Here is a 21517-nt window from a genome sequence, read left to right on the forward strand (position 1 = left end):
TGTTTGTGTTTTTAAAATCATAAGACTTAGTTTAGTAAAGTACAGGAAATGCAGTTTTCAATTTGGGTAGAATGTTTTGATAACAATGTTAATATTTTATAAATCTAATGGCTTCATTATCTATGGAATCACAAGGATATTACCAGTCAATTGGAGATATATAAAACACACTTCAGTTTCAGGAACTACACTACAGCACTGAAAAGAACTGTATTGTAATGACATAAATATTTTGTTATCAGAATTGCATTACTCACCATAATTTCTAACTGTAGTGAATAAGTTTATATTGATCCAGTTGTTGTCCTTTTCTGGGATAACTGCAATAACAACTCATGTAGCTTCCACTGAAACTTTGAGGTCTGGCAATGGGTGTTAGAGATGCTCCATATCTGCTAGGTAGCTACTTGAACAAATTTTTCTTTCTTTCATAAGCCATTTTTCTCAAACTCAACTATAGAAGCATCAGCTTATTCATAGATGTTTACTTATAGTTATAATGCAGGCACTATAACATGGCAGTCAGCTACAAGCATACACAAATGTGAAGTTAAACTGACCAAGGGAGAGGAGCAGTGTGCAGAAATGACCCCTACCTTCCTATTTATGTTTCATGATAAGAAAACAAAACAATAAGCAACTCCCACAAAAAGCAAAGTGGAGTACATTAAGCAAAAGGTAATGGGTACTGCACAATTGATTACTTAGGTTGCCAGTATAGAGACTGTGGGAGTTCAGTCCTGATACCTAGTGGTATCTTACGCAACCAGAGATCAAAGCACATTCCACCTAAAACTGCCACATTAGTGTCAACATAATACAATCTATTTTTGTTGACACACAATTATCCTGAACAAAACCACATTAATATGCAAGCGTCTGCAGTGGTGGTCAGTACACAAGAGTCTGAAGTGGTGGCTGCAAACCAAATTGATAGAGACCAAACTGCATTTCCATGCAGCTCACCAGCTATTTTCTAGAAAAATGTTTTCAATTTCTTATATATATATATATATATATATATATATATATATATATATATATATATATATATATATATATATCACCTCTCACAACTAGACTTGTAAGCAGATTCACAGAGTAGAATCCCAGTCATTATGGAGACTGGTCTAGAACATTGTCTCTCCTTGTGCATCCTATTATACATTGTTCAACACACTGGTCTGCTGAACAAAGAGAACAAACTCCTGCACGAATGACAATATCAAGTAGATTGAAATTGTTATCCTAACAATCACAAAAGCTACTTTCATCCAACAGTTACCTAAAAAAGTCATAAAATAGTGTATTAGTGCAATCTTTTCTCCTGTAAATCTTCTTTCTACCACAGCTAGATTGTCTATATTATAATCTTCATCTTTCCTTGACACAGAATATCTAAAAGTAATGTAATGAATATAATAGAGGGAAACATTCCACGTGGGAAAAATATATCTAAAAACAAAGATGATGAGACTTACCAAACAAAGTCTCATCATCTTTGTTTTTAGATATAAAAGTAATGTAATGTTTATTGGATCTGTAGACAATGTGCATTGTGTGAATCAAGTCAAATTTGTATCACAGATGGAAAAGTATACATATGTCTAATAACTAGAACTTATCAAATTATGATTATGTACATCAATATTCTAGACATATGTCTAATAAGTAGCATTTAGCAAATTATGATTGTGTACATCAATATTCTAGGCCTATACCATATTAAATTCCGATTTAGCTTACATCATCTATCCTATAGCTATATATGTTTCTGTATACTTTGAGAATTTCTGTTGTTGCTTTTAAGATCATGTGGTTTACATAAGTTACATCCTCCCTCCCGTCTCCTCCCTATGAGGAGGAGGCTTGAATGCCTCAGCAATATAGGTAGCTGCACTGTAGGTGCAACCACAGCAGAGGGGTATCTTTTGAGACACCAGACAAACATGTGGTTCCTGAAGAGGGACAGCAGCCTTTTCAGTAGTAGCATGGGCAACAGTGTGGAAGATTGACTGATCTGGCCTTGTACCAATAATGAAAACAGCCTTGCTGTGCTGGTACTGTGAGTGGCTGAAAGCATGGGGAAACTACAGCCATAATTTTTCCCGGGGGCATGTAGCTCTACTGTATGGTTCAATGGCGATGGCATCCTCTTGGGTAAAATATTTTGGAGCTAAAATAATCCTCCACTCAGAACTCTGGATGGAGACTACTTAGAAGGACATTGTCATCAGTAGAAACAAACCTGGCATTCTAGGGATCTGAGGGTGAATTGTTAGATCCCTTAACTGAGCAGGTAGGCTAGAAAATTTATAAAGGGAAATGGATAGGTTAAAGTTAGATGTGGTGGGAATTAGTGAAGTTCAGTGGCAAGAAGAACAGGACATCTGGTCAGGCGAATACGGGGCTGTAAATATAAAATCAAATGAGGGTAATGCAGGAGTAGGAAAAATAATGAATAAGCAAATAGGAATGTGGGTAAGCTACAGTGAACAGCATAGTGAACACATTGTAGTAGCCAAGATAGACACAAAGCTGACACCCACCACAGTATAAGTCTATGTGCCAACTAGCACCATAGATATTCAAGATAATTTTCAGGGACTGATGTTGGCCCTGACCACAATTTATTGGGTACAAACTGTAGATTAAAACTGAAGAAATTGCAGAAATGTAGAAAATTAGAGATAATACCTGGAAAGTTTGAATGAATCAAAGGTTGTTGAGAGTTTCAGAGGGAGCATTAGGCAATGATTTACAAGAACAGGGGAAAGGAATACAATAGAAGATCAATGTGTAGCTTTGAGAAGCGAAATAGCGAAGGAAGCAGATGATCAAATGGGTAAAAAGATAAGACCTGCTAGAAACCCTTGGATAACACAGGAGATACAGAATTTAATTGATAAAAGGAGAAAACTTGAAACTGCAGTGAATGTAACGGTCAGAAGGGAATACAAATGTCTAAGAAGTGAAATTGCAGGAAGTGCAAAATAGCTAAATGGAATGGCTAGAGGACAAATGTAAAGATTAAGAAGCATATATCACTAGGGGAAAGATAGATACCAGCTACAGGAAAATGGAAGAGGCCTTTGGAGAAAAGAGAAGCAGTTTTATGAATGTGAAGAGGTCTGATGGAAAAATCATTAGTAATCATTACTAGGTAAAGAACAAAAAGTTGAAAGGTGGAAGGAAAATATAGATCGATACACAAGTGATGTGTACTTGAAGGCAATATTATAAAAATGGAACATCATATAGATGTAAACAAGATGGGAGATATTGTACTGCAAGAAGAATTTGACAGAGCACTGAAAGAATTGAAAGACCTAAGTCAAAACGAGACTCCAGGAGGAGACGAGATTCCATTAGGACTACTGATAGCCTTGTGAGAGCCAGTACTGACACAACTCTTTCATCTCATGAGCAAGTTGTATGAGACAGGAAAAATACTCTTACACATCAAGAAGAATATAATAACTCCAATTCTAAAGAAAGTAGATGCTGAAAGGTGTGAATATTACCAAACTGCCAGTTTCATAAGTCATGCTTGCAAATTATTAACAAGAATTCTTTACTGAAGAATGGAAAACCTTGGGGAAGATCAGATTGGATTCCAGAGAAATGTAGGAACATGCTAGGCAATACTGGCCCTATAACGTCTTTCAGAAAATAGGTTAAGGAAAGGCAAACCTAAGTTTAAAGTATTTGTGGGCTTAGAGAAAACTTTTGACAATATTGATGAAAATATTCTGAAATTCTCAAGGTAGCAGGGTAAAATAATACAGGGAGCGAAAGGCTATTTACAATTTGTGCAGAAACCAGATGGCAGTCATAGGAGCCTAGAGGCATGAAAGGGAAGCAGTGGTTGAGAAGAATGTAAGACAAGGTTGTAGCCTATCCCCAATCTTATTCAGTGTGTGCACTAAACAAGTGGTAAAGGAAATCAAAGAAAAATTTGGAGTAGGAATTAAAGTTCAAGGAGAAGAAATAAAAACTTTTGATATTTTCTGATAACATTGTAATTCAGTCAGAGACAGCAAGGGACTTTGAAGAGCAGTTAAATGGAATGGACAGTGTCTTGAAAGGAGAATATGAGATGAACATGAACAAAGACAAAACAAGGATAATGTAATGTAGTCAAATTAAATCAGGTGATGATGAGGGAATTAGATTAGGAAACAAGGCACTGAAAGGAGTAGATGAGTTTTGCTAGTTGCTGGGCAAAATACATGACAGTCAAAGTACAGAGGATATAAAATGCAAACCGGCAATGGTTCTGAAGAAGAGAAAATTGTTAACATCAAATATACATTTAAGTGATAGGAATTCTTTTCTGAAAGTTTTTGTGTAGGGTGTAGCCATGTATAGACGTGAAACATGGACAATTAACTGTTTAGACAAAAACAGAGTAGTAGCTTCTTAATAATGGTGCTACAGAAGAATGCTAAAGATTACATGGGTAGATCACATAATTAATGATGATGTACTGAAGAGAACTTGGGAGAGAAGAGATTTGTCAAACAATCTGACTAGAAGACCGGATCTGCACAATAGTTATTCTGATGTGAAAAGGCTTGCACATGGGACAGTAGCATGGAACACTGCATCAAAACCAGTCTTTGGACAAAACAAAGTAAGCTACATCACATTTTACACTGCAATTTGTCGTACATTGTAGTGCTTGTCAAATCATTAATAGTATAAAAAACAGTTTTGTATCAAAGGTGTTTTGAGAGATTTTTTGAAAATCTTGAAAATTAGTGGTTTTTGATCCTGAATAGGATGGTGTTGATTTGAATTACATAGTATTATGTCTGAGCTCATGGAATATGCTCATTTTCCTTATTCTTGTGTCATGTTAGTTTGAGTATCAGGAACATATTTGAACTCTGTCCAGCATAGGAGTTCAGTTAAGTATATGCTTCGTAGTAACAGTGTCTTTTATTTTATTTACATTTCCTTTTGCATGTAGTCATCAGATGATAAGTTTTTTAAATATCATAATTTTTACAAAGGTATAGAAGATATAATTTTAAGTACAAAGATTTAATGCATAACAGGTTTATCTACAAATGTTAATACATTATACTTAAAGCTTAGAATTCTTTCAGTGAATACTTTAAATGGATCCCCAATATGTACTCTTATGGATTCTGACAATTTTTTGTACTGCATTGAGTCACTGATACATGGACTGTGGTCTGTTACTTTTGTGAGTATGTGAAACCACAATAGTATGTTGAACCACAATAAAACACAAGCAATCAGACACTTTATTTAATCATGAATTGAATACATGTGACACTACAGAGAAAATACTCACTAATCAGAACATACAAGGCATTGGTGGAGAAAAAGCACAAAGAAAACAAGTGATTAGAAAACAAAGGTACTCTACACCTCACTTTCTCAGTGATAGTCTATGACTAATTGTGTCACCACACAGCCTCCCCCTCCTACAGCAGAGCTCCTGGGTTGAAGGGATATTTGTGCCATATGATCCTGCTAGCTTGCATGCAGTTTGGACTTAAAATATGAGAAACTGGCTGAGTGTCCCACGGAGATTGATTTGGCTATGGTGTACTCTCATTGGCAACTGCATCAGTTGACATAGGCATCATGTGCAGAGACTGGTCAGGGGATGGTACAGGCTTATTGGCCACTGCACAATATGACATAAGTGTTAGATGATGCTAGGAAGCTCAGCTCCCAGCCTTGCCTGCATGGAACAGACATGCTGGTTTGATATGTTTGATGGAAACCTTGGTGCATTTGCCAGTAACCACATTGTCACTGTGTGTTGCTTTCATTCCACTGCTGGATATGAATACATGGAAGGCATTTGTTAAGAAGCTTTGACAGAGTCCATACATATCATAATGTGAGAACACATAGTTATATCTTTGAGAAGAAAAATAGTGGATCCATGTGGCAGGATGCTATTGACAGACAAATGTTGGGAATGAAGTATTTGATTTGATTTAATAAGAGTGGAGGATCTATACATGGATGATTACCTTGTTGGCTGAAAAACTCTAAAGAAAATCTGATGTTTTCACTGTACACAAATTCCACTACCAAAGCACCAATATGGGCTTGAGTGTAGTATGTAGACTCAGTAACACTAGAGACAAAGCTGAGAACCAAGAAGAACCACGACACATAAGGCAGATTTTAAAGTTTGGTAATAGTGTTCTGCCATTCTGTGACTGGCTGGATGATAACTTTAGGTATGATGATGGGTAAGACTGCTTAAGTTTGCCAGTTCGTGGTTCAAGGTGGACTCAAATTTATGGCCATGGTACTTGGTTGCATCTTGAACAGGGGTGATAAGTCTGACCAAGTCAATATGCACTTGACAAAAATGCTGTGTAGACATGAACATAATCAAAGATTTGTTCCAAAAACGTACTGGAATGAGAGGTTATGGTTGTTTTTGAGAAGAATTACATTACACTAGGAAGTTTTCCATTGGCATGTTCCGTAGATGCAATCCTGTATTTTTGTTTTTGATAAGCTCTTCTAATTCCAAATCAGTGTCTTGTGGCATTGCCACTCACTTGCAGCCAATGGTTGCAGAAACCACGTTAATTCTGGGAAAATAGTCATACAAATTATCTGCAGTTTTTAAATGACAGATATTGGTAGTAAACCAACTGATAAGTTCCAAATGGTGGAAGGGACTTGGTGAGAATGAGTCCTTTGGTCTTGAAAGCAAAGGAAAGAGACTTGTGAACAGTATAAAATATCAAGTGGCATGCCTCCATATTTGGCTTGAAATGTTTAATGGTTTAATATATTGTCAACAGTGCTCAGTTGTAGGCACTCCATTTAGCTTGCTACTTCGACAGTTAGTGGGAAAGAATGCCAATAATGTCTCTGGAGTCCAAGTGATGAGATGATGTCTTCCTGAAGTTGGTCACAACAATGTAGCAGCGAGAGGCACCTGTAAGGCTGCAGAGTGGAAGAGATGGTGTCTATAGAAGTTCACCACATCCAGAAAGTGGAATAATTGTCGGAAAGTGTCTGGAATGGGAAAAAACTGAATCATGTCAGTTTTATTCTCTAGGAGCTTAAAGCCAAAGGGTTAACAAAATGGCCAAAAAATGTCAGTTCTTTCTGTATGAGAATACATTTGTCTTTGGTGATCCGTGACCTGTACTTTGAAAGTCAATAAAAAATAATTTTTAGTTGCTTGTCATGTTTGGATTGAGATTTTGAGAAAACTGACACATCATGCAGATAAGCAAAACAATGAGGCAGACCATGAAGCACCTCTTTGACAAAATACTGCCATGTTTGAACCATGTTCTTTAGACAGACACCATTCTGATGTATGTGAAGAACTCGAAAGACATGATAATTGTCTTTTCAGTATATGTGCAGGTGCCACAGGAATCTGTTGATAGACTTTCTGAAAATTGATGACACTCAGTATCTGAGCACCTGGAAAATCCTGGAAGTGTGGAACAGGATAACAGATGGAAGTAGTTCACACATTCAAAGCATGACAGTCCCCACAAGGATGCCAGAAACCATCTCTCTTCTCTTCCAAAGGGAGGAGTGACACCCATGGGCTGTTGGAATATTGAATAATCCCTGTGCTTAATAAATCCTCAGATTCTTTCTTCACTGCTGCTTTACATTTCAGGTGTGAGCTTCAAAACTGTCTACCATAGTTTTAATGTGATAGGTACTGTTATGTACCACCCCAAGGGTTGAGGGGCAGGGGAGGTCAGGCAGAAGATTCACATCAGTCAAGGGAGGAAAGTTTTTGTTCAATGTTACCAGTTTAGTCCGAACTTTCTTTAGGGCTCTGGTGTGTTTGCCAGTTTGAGAAGTAACACTTCATTTTCTATTACCTATGTCTGCTTTTTACATCCTTGAAGACCAGTACTTTTTCCTGGCAACTCATTAGTAGTGCTCACTATGGTAAGAAGTTCCTCTTTCAGTGAATCACTTGCTGACAGGGGAACCCATAGAATTCCACCTGGTCACTGCCACACCCAAATGAAAGCTGTGATCCAGTTCATGATGGCTGCTTGAACAGCCTGTTTGGTTCTAAAAAATCTCATCATTCTTACAGAGTTGAGCCTTTCATATGGAAGTGACAATGTGACAGTGGTGCAGGAAATAAGACACAAAAATATGTTCAGTGACATCAGCAGTCAGGAAGGTCCACTGCAATTGCTTCTTAAAACCCAAGTTCACCTTCTTGATGTATTCTCCAGAGGTAGAGATTTTTATGCTGTTACCAGTAGCTGCAGGAAGCCAGAAGGGAACCAAAGATCAGATTTTCAGCATCACTGGTTGAACATTGACATCTCATCCCAAGTCAATTAAGTATCTTCATGAATCACAGGTGTCCTAGTCATATAAATGACTTGTACCAAAACTGTTTCCAGCTGACAATTGCATTGATGTGGCAGAAAGTGTCACATTTCTGATACAAGGAAGGAATCCATCTTCTTGAGTTTGTCATGAGACAATCCAGATCATATGAAATGTTAGACTCTGCATTTGCTGTAATGGTGGACTGTAGGCACTTCACATTAGAACAACTGGTGATTGCTGCTGCTGTTTGGGTAGTTGCACGTAGGACTGCATTTTTCTAGCCTGTTGTTTGGAATGGAAATGATGCCAGTTGGGTAACTGCTTGTTGACGTCACATGTTGTGAGCTACTGGGACTCACTATGTTTTGCCAGAATTGCCACTAGAGAGTGCTCAAGTCATGCTGGAGTGAGCCAAGTTGTTTAGGTAGTGGAAGCTGATCTCATGATGGCATCCACAGTAAGTACACTCACAATGCTATTGACAGTTTGTGGGGCCCCAGACACATTGTCATGTAACAAAATAATATGCAATTGATCAGCAATGATTAACCAGGAGACCAAGTTTACATCATTGTTTGAAACCACAGCACCTTTGACAGTGGAAGACAACTAACTGCACCCCATCTGTTTTAACATTGCCTCACAAATTTCACATTCACTCACAAGGGATCTAAGATGGCACCAGTGTACAGAAGGTGATTTATCATCAGTAATGTCACTGTTTAAAACTTGTCCTGTTCAAAGATCTGTTGGTTTTGTGCACTCAATAGAGCACATTGTCCTTAAGATGCATATATTTGCACACAGATGAAATGTTATGAACAGTGCGAGACAATAATAAAAGAGTTTGAATGTCTAAAGCACTGATGACCAGAAAGAACTGTAGGTTGTCACCATGGAATACCATACACAATAAATTAAAGTTCCAAAACCCTGGACCATAGATCTAGTTGTTGTGGCTTGTTCCTTGGAGGCATCAGTTCATCATTTGTTGCCAAGGGAAGAACCAAAGTCCCTTCCTGTGATATGCATGATGAGGCTGCATTCATAGTAGTTGGCTGAGTATCCTCATGTTTAATATGTTTTGGGTCATCCGCGCCTTCAGGACAATCACTTGTGGATACACCAGTCCATAAGAAAGCATGAATGGTATTAAAACCAGTGATTTATTAAATCACCAATTGAGTACTTGTGACACCACAAAGAAGATGCTCACCAGACAGAATGTTCAATGCACTGTTGTCAGAAAAAAGCACACAAATAAAGCATGAGTTCAGAAAACAAATGTACTCTACACTTTACATTTCAGTGATAGTCTTCAACTAACTGCATCACCACACTTCTAAATTGTTCTTCGTCTATAATAGCTAAGCTTTTTTCTTGTGTTGTAATGATGTACATCATAAAATTTACGTGTGTTGTCCTGATAGCTGACAAGAAATGTGATTTGTATATGTATATATAATGAGTATAAGGTGAGATATTTATTTCAGTTATGAGCATCATGTCAAGTCTCCCTTTATTCCAGACCCTGAATCAGCCTAACAGCTCTCTTTTGCAGCACCAGTATTCTGTTTAAGTGTGCATCAGTGGCATATTCCCTCATCTCTATCACACAACTTAGAAATGGGAAAATTGTTCCATCCACAGCTATATCCTGTAACATATAAATGGAAATATTGCCCCATATTATGCAGTTTTCAGAATTTCATTACATGAATTTTGAACAGCTGATTGAGCAAGTACCATGCACTGCTTATTTTCTTCCAACTATAGTTCACATGGTTTCCCCATCAAAGATTGTCATCCAAGAATTTACAATCTTCGTTGTTTGTATTGGACATTCTGCATATACTTCCTACACGGTTGTGGTGTGAGTTGGCTAATTAGAACTCTTGTAACTGTGATTTTGTGCTACTGACATTTAGGCTCTGGTTACTAAAGTATTTGGTCACTTCTGACATCCCACATGTTGAAAAATGTGTTGTATCCTCTTTTTACCACCATTAAACAGCAGAGAAGTGTCATCAGCATAAGTAATTGCATGGGAATCAGGAGGTTGTTCAGTATCATTTACATACACCAGAAAAAGAAATGGTCACAGTATTGACCCCTGTGGTATGCAGTGCATTACTGTTTCAGTCACAGACTGAATCTTGATTTTTCTAACCCTGTTTTAATAATTTGTATGTGGGCAATGTTACAGCCTTTTAGGTACATAGACAGGAGTTCAAGAGATGTGTGTTTCTTCAAGAGAAGTGCAGGGTTGATCAAATCAAAAGTCTTTGTGAGATCTGAAAATGTACCCACAGTATTCTTTTGTTCATCTAGATAGCTATAGACTTTGTGCTAGACTTCACTGGCAGCTGTTATGGTGCTGCTGTTTTTCGAAATCCATGCTTGGTTTCTGCAAGGAGATTGTTTTTTTTGTGAAAGAGGCTCTAAGTTTTGCCCACATTACTTACTCCAAACTCATACTAAGTGTAGGAATCAGTGACACTGGCTTGCAGTTTGATGCTTCCTCCTTTGACCCCTTTTTATGTATTGATTTGATAATGCTCCTTTTCAGTACACTGGGAAACATACCTTCTTTGTTGCAACAATCAGTTTATTCATTCTGTAACATCACTACACACAAATAATTAGAACAAGTACATAAACTTTCCTTTATTGGAACACTCTCACAGATGTATATCCAGTTCAGATAAAATACCAAATGAATGTGCCCAGGTTGAGAACCAAGTTCCATAAACAAACAGCCACTGCCATAAGTGAACAACCATCAATGTCAATTACCAAGTCACTGCCCAGGCTATGGTGGTCCCTATCCTCATGGATAATTTGCTTCTGAGTGGCATATTTTGGCTCTGTGGCAGCTCTCTTACAACTGTTAATATATGGGCTGTGGCCTGCATAGCTGGTATTCTCTAACTAAGAAAGGGTGCAGACAGGCTCATGACTGTTAATGATAAAGTGCCAGTTGTTGAGTAATCCTTAACACTTCACTTCACTTATGATGAACTTTGGTGAACTCACTGACTCACTGGCATGTGAGTTATAAAGCCATGTGGATTATTGCGCTGCAATCATGCAGTTGGATGGTGCTGCAGATGATAAAGTGTGTTTTGCTCATTGACTCCACAAGTCAAGCCATGTCAGTTTGAATAAAATTCTTGAGCTTTTGATGGCCATCTCTGCCATCATTGTTCGGAGCACTGACTGCTGGGGTTGGCATGGTTTCCCACTTATGTAACCGTGATTGTGGCCTCTGGCACTTTTCAGAGAGAAATGAAACAACACATGCTAGCAAGGTGATTGGGCAACTAATAGCAGCTCCTGATACACAGAGCAAAAGCTTTTTCTGATGATTATCACCTACAGTCTGAATTGCAGCACTTGAGATATGTGTTCAGAGAGAATAGTTATAGCAAGAGAGACATTGCAGAGGTTTTCAGGTGTCACCAAAGAAGAATGCCTTGTGAATCAGCTGAAGAGGCCAAGCCAGCTGCTTTCCTGCCATACTTTGGGCCAATGAGCAGCAAGTTAGAACATATGCTACAGCGACAAGGACTGAGACGAGTGTCCCTGTCCACCCCCAAGATAGAAGATATACTGCCACCAAGATGCAATATACGCTGCACCCTGTTAAAGATGATACAGCTCTTTGTGTGCCTGGTGTGTATGATGTTCCTTGCAAATGCAACAGCACCTATATAAGTGAGACAATTTGCACAGTTGCAGAGCATTACACTGAGCACAATCAACATATTAAACAAAAGGAATTTGACAAGCTGGCCAAAGCTGAACATTGCATGGAAAATGGACACAAAATACTGTCTGAAAACATGAGAGTGTTGGCTCAACGTACTGGGATTTGGTTACAAAAGATGTGGCTGAGATTAGAATGAACAGCAACAACCTTAACAGAGACCAGGGATACACACTCAGTAGGGCATGGGGGCAGGCTTTGGATGTCAAAAGGAAGCAATAAAAACTGTGTCATCCTTGTAGGGAGACAAAAGCATCAGTTTCAAAAGTGTCGCTGGCCCATTGTGCCACCTGATGTCAGTCAGACCCACAGCAGGTCAGGATTGCTATGAGCTGCCCAATCACCTTCCATGCATGCATCATTTTGGCCTCTCTGATTGGTGCGAGAGCTCACAACCATGGCTATATAAACAGAAAACTGTGCCAGCCCTGGCAGTCAGTAGTTTTACACCTGATGATGATAGTGGAGATGGCCATCAAAAGCTTGAGAATTTTACTTGACGTGGCTTAAGGTTTTATTTAGGTTGAAACAAGAATGTCAAGCTGTGAACACTGTCTTGCTTGGATCTGTAGGCAGAAGAATTGTTAGTCTGATTTGATAGTACAACATACTGCATGTAAGTGGTTCCTTCACCCCTATCAGAAGAATTTGTCCCTTAATATTTTTCAAAAGCTTATTGGTTTCATCACCAAAATTTCATTGTCACACAATTATGAAGAATCTTTAATTGATTTACCTTATTAAAAATCTCCCAAAAATGAGTCATTTTTGGGCAAACTTGTTGTTCAAAAGAGTCAGGAAATGTGATGTGTGTGACTACAACAGCTACCAGAATTGACATCACTGGAAGCAGGGTACTTTTGTTTGACATGACATCTAGAACCATAATTCTCTACATGGGAAATTAATTGTATTTAAAGACTAAACACAAACCTCAGCTTTGAGAACAAAGTTAAAATCCAGAGTAAGTGTTCACTGACGATTAGTAAATTTCTGATTTCAGAATTATAACATTTTTACTCAGAAACAGAGAAATTCCAATTTTCATGATACTTATTAAAAACCACCTATTTCATGTTGTGTTGCTAAAAACTACCAGTTATGCATTATTTTTGTACTAAGGTTTATGTGAAATTTTCCTGTCCCTAGTCATTATCCTAGAATATAGAATAGTGTGATTCATACAACTAATTATATTGTCATAATTAAGTGTGTCTGACATGTGATTGTATATAGTATAAAGAGCAGTGGGCCAAGAGTAATTCCCTAGGGGATGGAAATGTAGAATTCTCATTTCAGATCTTGATTTCTCTCCTAGTGTCTTTGTAATTTCAGTATATTGTCTTCTGTTTTTCCAGGTACGATAGGATTTTATCTCCTGCCTTCCTTATTATACCATGGACATCTAACATTTCTACTAATGCTTTATTACTTACACAGTCAAAAGCATTTGTTAAACTCAAAAATACCTACACATTTATTTTTAGAATCTAGATAGCTTATGACATTCTCAGTGAGATCTATGATTGCATATATGGTGCATTTATCCTTCAGTAAGCCAGACTGTCTTTCATTGAGTTCTACATATTGCATTAGAAATGTAATGAGTCTCTGTGTGTAAGCTCATTCAAATATTCTTGATACAATTGGTAGAAGAGTTATGAGTCTACAATTTTCTGGTTTGTATTCATTTCCCTTTTTATGAATTGGTTTTGTCAGTGCTTACTTAAATTAATTTGAAAACATTCCTTCCAAGAATAATGTGTTGATTAGTTGTGTACATAAGTGGGACAGTAACTTGAATTTGTTTCATGTTGATTGGCAAAATAGGTTTGAGATTTAATGACAAATGGTTCTGGGTACACTTGCCACTAACCAGTATCCATTACATGTTCTAACTTTCTTCAAAGTGACACTGAGCTGATATGTGGTGGGGCAGGATTTGAGTTCGTTTTACGAAGGTCATTTCTTTCTAGGGAGGGATAGGTTGGGAGTACACCCATGACAGAATTGTTAATACATGAGCATTCTTTCTTAAAAACCACAATGCTATTCACTGAATTTTGTTTTGCTGATAACCTTTATACTGTTTTTAATTTTTGTCTGTATAACATGTACCCAGGACTTAGCACAGTTACATCTCTGAAATAGGCTGCATTACTTCACATATTTTAGAAATCTGTATTATTTTGGCTGTTTTCTGTGTTTCTGGGCACCTACAGTAATAATGGCAAATATTGAAGAGATCACTAAGTCTTTCTTTTGGTTGTAATCTACCATACTTGGCTCCATAAACTGATAGTTTCCACAGACACTTTGTTTATTCCCCATGATGTAATGTTTTGCTATACAACTTAAGGTCACACTTTTTGAAAGAACACTGCAAATATCCTATTTATAGCTGTTTTAGGTCATGTACTGGAATGCATTGATAAGCAGAAGATGTTATTTGCAGGGTGTATCCTCAGCTGAATCAGGATTCTACCGCTGTGTCTCAAAGTCTCTCCATGACCCTGCATATAATATTAAATCTGTTGAACTTGTTGTCAGAAAAGATTGGGAGGATGTTTACGAGAATGATTATGAGGTAAGACAAAGACACAATCTAAATGTTTAGGTGCGTGCTAATAATTTTGCGTACCCAAAGAAATTGTCTATTAAATATTATTAATGTGTTAGTTATAAAATGAAACTTCACATTGAAATCTCCTCAGTACCCTTATTAATCAGGAATTAAGTCATAAAATTATACAACATGTCAAATTTAATAAAGTTAATAAGCCCTCTAGTGTTCTGATAAATAGTTGTAGTGATACAGTACATAATTTTTGTAAAGTTTCAGCCTAATTGTGCATTAATAAAATTGATCATGTTTTTCAAATCTGAATTATGAGTTGACTTTTGAGAATAAAAATTAAATTTTTATCAATTTTATTTTTCAGACAAACATGTTCAGAGCTCTGGTAGCTGTTGCCGTTCTACTTGCCATTGTTGTTATTTGTGTAGTTTTGTATGTTCTCTGGAGGAAAAAACAGAGTAATAGATTTAGAGGTAAGCAACACATTCTTTCTTTCTAGATTGTTTTAATTTTAAAAGACTTGCAAATTCTGGACAATGCAATAGCAAAATATCAGTATGGTGAACATTTCATTATTAATCTTTTTACTTTTGTTAGTCAGTCTGTGGCAACAACTACTTGTAATACACCAGCTTTTGTCCAAAGAGCCTCATTTGACTATGCTATCTAGTTATAAAATCACACACACACACACACACCACACACACACACACACACACACACACACACACACACACACACACACACACACACACTGTTACTAACTAGCTCAGAATGATCAGGAATGACAATCAATGTAAGGAGTGTTGGTGTTATTTTCATATGGGACATTGTAATACTGTACAACCTATACATCGAATGACACTGATTAGTTCTGGAGAGGCAATGATTGTCAGTACGGTAGTGCTATACAGTGCTAGAAAAAGAGCAGCTTCTCTCGATACTTCGAGCTAATTTGGCAGTAGCGCTAGGTGAGTTAGCAGATTATGAGTTGCAGACCAGAAGACACTAGACATCGCAAGACTGATTGCTTCAGTCTAACTGTCTCCGATAGCTTCAGTGCTTAAGAGACTGAGGACAAAAACATGCAGACAACCCAAGAATTTCAGAAGCAGAAGGTCCTATTGTTTGGTAATAGTAATGGGAAGGGGCTCTCAGAAGTGGTAAAGAAGTCTTTGGAAAGTTACTAACGAATCTTCTGGTTTGTTTGGCCATGGTCCATGAAACTTTTCCATTCATAATGTTTTATCCAGAGCTGCGCTGGATATCTTTGGAGGTACTGATCAAGTGACATTAATACTGTTGAAAAGAGGCATGCAACTTTATACAAGAACAGCAGAGATTATCCTTGTCAGAGACAAAACTTAACTATTGACTGTTGCTTGTCAAAGACAAAACTTAACTATTGACTGTTGCTTGTCAAAGACAAAACTTAACTATTGACTGTTGCTTGTCAAAGACAAAACTTACCTATTGAGTCTGTAGAGCCATTGTCCATATATCACTTTCCATGTCTTCATCTGTTCTGTTAAAATTACCCCCATGTTTATACATTTCTATGGCTTCTCTAAATAGCCATGGATAATAATGATCAAGAGAAACATGAATACATTACTATAGGAACATAAAAGTATTTCCCAATGAGGAAAAATATGAAAATCAACTGTAGCAAAGCATGCTCTTCAGTTAGCAAATCATGGAGTGAAGTTTCCTGAAACCAAAATTTTATTTACAGTGATGAATCACTATCCATGGCTATATAGAGAAGCCATTGAAATATACGAGGGCGGTTCAGAAAGTAACCTCCGATTGGTCACAGTGCGGGTTGTGGGGGGAGTAGCGACGCCATCTGTGCGTTCACGCACTCAACAGGTCAGTCGGCATCAAGCCGTGGTCGAGTGAATGTTGTACCTGTGCTAGTTTAGTTTTTGTGGCAGTTTGAAATGTGTGCTGCAATAGAAAACCCCGCCAAATGTGAAGTGCGTGCTGTCATAAGGTTTTTTACAGCCGAAGGAACCATTGTTAAACAGAATCGTGACCGGTGACGAAACCTGGATTAAGTACGTGAACCCTGAGACAAAAGAACAATCAAAGATGTGGGCACATTCAAATTCGCCTACCAAACCAAGAAAAGCCTCGCAAGATTTTTCTGCCAGAAAACTGATGGCAACGGTGTTTTGGGATGCCAAAGGGGTGTTGTTGGTTGAATTCATGGAACGTGGTACGACCATTAATCAAGACGTGCACTGTGAAACAATAAAAAAGTTACGACGGGCTATACAGAACAAACGCCGTGGTATGCTGACTTCCGGTATCGTTTTTTTGCATGATAACGCCCGTCCTCACTCTGCTCGCAGAACAACGGCCCTTCTTGAGTCCTTCAAGTGGGACGTTATCAACCATCCACCTTACAGCCCAGACCTGGCGCCAAGTGATTATCACCTCTTCATGCATTTGAAGAAATGGCTCGGGTCACAGCGGTTTGATGACGACGAAGAGCTCAAAGATGCGGTCACAGGCTGGCTCCAGGCACAAGCGGGTGATTTTTATGCAGAAGGAATTTCAAAGCTTGTGAAGAGATACGATAAGTGCCTCAATCGCTATGGAGACTATGTAGAAAAATAGTGCAAAGATGTAGGTGTAAGATGTACGTATATATTAAAATATTTTTATTTAACTTGGTGTATTTTTTTAAATCAACCGGAGGTTACTTTCTGAACGGCCCTCGTATATGAAATGGGGATAGTTTTAAAAGAAAAAAGAAGCCATGAAACTTAGTGACATATGGACAGTGGCTCTACAGAATTGTAGATAAGTTTTATCTTTGTGAGGCGACAATTCTTAATTAAGTTTTATCACTGACAAGGGTTATCTCTACTGATCATGTATAAACACAGTTGCACAATATTTATGTCACTCTCTGACATCTGACCCATCAGTCGACTAGACTCAACAGAACCAGGAGCAGTTCTGAAGATGTCTAGTGCAGATCTGGACAAAAGATTAGGAATGCATATGTTTCATGGATCATGGCCACATAACCTAGAAGAATCACCAGTAGCTAAGACATCTGGTCATGAAAGCTTTCATTGTTTCATCTTTTGGAAGAATGATTATCTCTACTGATCATGTATAAACTCAGTGATGCCGCTTTTGCGCAGTATTTATGTCACTCTCCAACATCTAACACATCAGTCGACTAGACTCAACAGAACCAGGAGCAGTTCTGAAGATGTCTAGTGCAGATCTGGACAAAACATTAGGAATGCAAATGTTTCATGGGACATGGCCACATAACCTAGGAGAATCACCAGCAGCTAAGACATCTGGTCATGAAAGCTTTCATTGTTTCATCTTTTGGAAGTGATAATACCAGGCAAATAGTATTTTTAAACCAAGTGCAGGGCTCAGGGATGTGACCTGTGATTCTCTTTGAGCAAGGATCTTAGGAAAGATTATGTTATAATTTTAGAGGTTGCAGGTAACTTTCTGGATCATCAGTTAATACCACAATAAATACTGCAACTTGAATAAATCTAAGAACATGAAAGCAAATGCATTTTGTGCCTTCTATCAAAACATCAGAATCCTGTAAATAAAGATGATGAATTTCTCAGATCCATACAGGAAAATGAAAGACGGATGGAATTTCAGCAGATTATTTATGAATACCAGGATGTCTTATGGACATCATTGAAACTGAACAGGTTCATATTGATGGCTAAAACCTAATATCACACTGCTGTAGTGTACTTGCTTCTGAGGTACTTATACTAAACCAATGTAGAACACTGAAGAAGACAGGAGGAGCAACTATATAAAGAGAGAGAGAGAGAGAGAGAGAGAGAGAGAGAGAGAGAGAGAGAGAGAGAGAGAGAGAGAAAGGCCTTTGTCAGCAGTAGACACACATACACACACACACACTCTCACGCAAACATTCCATCCCTGATTTTCCATTGTTTGATTAATAATAATAATAATTTGTTGTGGCTCAATGGCCAGGTGCAAGTCTTTCTATTGGACCTCACTTTGGCAACCTGTGTGTCTCTAACATACCCCAAATCCAACCAGGCAAAGGGGTCCTACAGTTTCAAGTGGAATTCAAACCACATGTTGGTTCTGGTGATGCCTCACACCAACGAGAGGTGAAAACTAGATTAAAAAGAAGACCGAAAAATCTGTGATCTGACTGAGATTCAGTACCACAACCTCTCAGCATTGTGGCATGTGCTTTATCACTAGACCACCAGGCCTAACATGCACATATATGGTTCACGTATAGGTTTTGATGAGTGAGTTTGTGAGCATCAAAATATGTGATATAAATAACAGTATCTTTTGATTACATTGAGTTAGAAACTTAAACGTTTTTTTCACCACCAAGGGACCATAATTTGGCATAAGTTTCAACTTGATACCTCAACTCATTCCTCACAAAAAGGGATTTTTATAGTCACACAGGTAGGCAGGCAAGCAGATAGCTGGACGGATAACAAAATGATTCTATAAGAGTTATTTTTTTACCGATTGTGGTACGGTAACCTGAAGAAATGAGTGAAGACCCAGGTCCTTCAGTTTAATGAATGTTGTGTTTACAGCGTCTTGAATGCTGTGCCACTGCGGCTAATCTAGAAGCATATAGCATGGACAGTTTACAGGCCACCAGCAGGAAGTATTTTCAGCTTCGTAATACTGCTAGAAACGGCTTTAATAAGGTTAATCAGATCTAACTGGAGAATCATTAACTGTGGAGACTTTAAAGTCAATTTTCTGTCAGACTTTAATATCCAAGGGCACCTAAAGTTGTTGATGTTCTGCTTGGAGTGATTTTCTACAGTAAAATTGCCTTTGAGGATTGAAGGACATTGTGCAACAACTTTTGACAATTTGTTTTTAGGCTCAAAAACCTGCATTGGTTCAGTGCTTTATCTGGCCATGATGGGCAAATGTTAACAGTAAAATATACTTAACAGTTAGGTACCGGCCATAGAAGAGAAATATTGTATCACAGAATCATAAAGAACTACTTGTTCAGTGTTTAGTGAAAATCTGTTGGAAGAATGTTAAAGAGAAATTTACAGAGCAGGCAGCATTGATGGCAAGTTTAGCTCTTCCTTGTATTCCTACAGCACTTCCAGTCTTATTTTCTCATGAAAACAAATAAGGGAGAAACTGATCAGAACCAAAGGTAAGGGGTGCATAACTTCAGGTATTAAAAGTCACGATTTGAAACTCCCTTATCAACTGTATTGCAAACTCCTCCAGTTTGTCATTAAAATATCAAAACTCATGTACTAAACTCAAAAGTTAAAACATTCTAAGTATAAGGTAAAAGCTTTTGGAACACTATTGAACAAGAAACAGACAAAAATATTGACCCCAGAAAAACGGGCTGCCAGAAATGGTCACCAAATTCAGCAATTGCTTCCTCACAATGGCAATAAATGTTGCACCCAGTAATAAGGAATCAAATAACGATGCATCAGATTTTCTTGTAGAGACACTGTGTTCACCACCAACAAATATTATTTAAAAAAATAAACCCATAAGGATACAGAATTCATCAGGTCACTGAAAAGTAGTAATTCTGCTGGATATGGTAGTGTTTCTAGTGGTCTATTTCAGTTTTGTGCTGAACTGATAGGATAGCCTCAAGCTACCTCTGCAATCATCAATGGTTCAGGGCTTCTTAAATATGCTGTAGTAAAACCCATCTACAAAACTGAAGATAAGCAACTACACCTTCTAATCTTTTAAATAATATTTGATAAAGTGGTTTGTGATAGAATACTGACTCATTTAATGGAACAGAATATGTTAACTACTTCTCTGTTCAGCTAATTTAATGATTTTCTATTGAGATAGCAATAAAATACTTCACTAGTGAGGTACTAGCACAGCTAAACAAGAAAGATTATTCTCTTGGTATATTGTGTGATCTTGTCAAAGCCATTGATTTTGTGGATCGCATAGTTCTGTGTGGCAAACTGAAATGGCATTAACAGCATCCCTCAAGCGTGAATGGCATTTTATCTTCATAACAGAAAAGCAGAGTGTCTCAGTAACAGACTGATTCACATGCAATAAACTTAAGCTCGGAATGGTGGAACATAACATGTGACACATCGGGCTCACTCTGGCTTGTAACCTGCATAAATGATGTTCCAGTGACTTTAAACTGTGTTTCAGAAATTGGTGATACAGGCATACTAATCAAGGGCCCCAACTAAGTGTCATGCTCTGCCACTGGCTTCATCTTGATCTTGGAGCTGCTACTTCTCACTCAGGTAGCTCCTCTGGTATGAGGCTAAGTGCATACAATTCCAGTTGTTCCAGCCAAGGAAAACTCCGTTAGTACCAGGCAATGAACCTGAATTGTCTGCCTAGCAGCCAGGCAGACTGACTAAAGAGCTACATAGGCAGACCTGATGATAGCTGAACAGTCCTACAGATGGTTCACAACTAACGGTTTAAGTCATAGTCTAACAAAGGTTCAGATTAAGCAATTTCAAACCAGCTGTAATGAACTGATAACATTATAAGTGGACATGAAACATATTCTGTAACATACCTTGGGGTTCACATTGGTAACAGCTTAAAATGAGATCACAGATAAACCAATCAAGAAGCTCATTTCAGCGTGTTATGTGCTCAGAAGCATCTTTCACTCTCTTGATCTACAGACAGGAGTGTTGACATATTCTGCATGTTGTCACTAGCTGTTATCTTATGGAATTTTCACATAATAACAAGCAGTAAGAATATTGTGATAACCATACATCTTAAAAAATTCCTTTTATTGGAATTATATACTCTTGCAGGAAGGTACTCAA

The 21517-nt window shown here is 37.8% G+C and overlaps 1 protein-coding gene across 1 annotated transcript in view; it reads left to right on the forward strand.

The window, feature by feature from the left end:
- LOC124805167 overlaps nucleotides 1-21517 on the forward strand; it is a 267019-nt gene that overhangs the window by 219396 nt on the left and 26106 nt on the right. The window contains exons 3-4 of the mRNA XM_047265649.1: nucleotides 14562-14693; nucleotides 15049-15157. Coding sequence (XP_047121605.1) covers nucleotides 14562-14693; nucleotides 15049-15157 — 241 coding nt within the window. The remainder of the gene's footprint in view (nucleotides 1-14561; nucleotides 14694-15048; nucleotides 15158-21517) is intronic.

This window comes from Schistocerca piceifrons, chromosome 7, assembly GCF_021461385.2.
Source record: "Schistocerca piceifrons isolate TAMUIC-IGC-003096 chromosome 7, iqSchPice1.1, whole genome shotgun sequence".
Lineage (NCBI taxonomy): Eukaryota > Metazoa > Arthropoda > Insecta > Orthoptera > Acrididae > Schistocerca > Schistocerca piceifrons.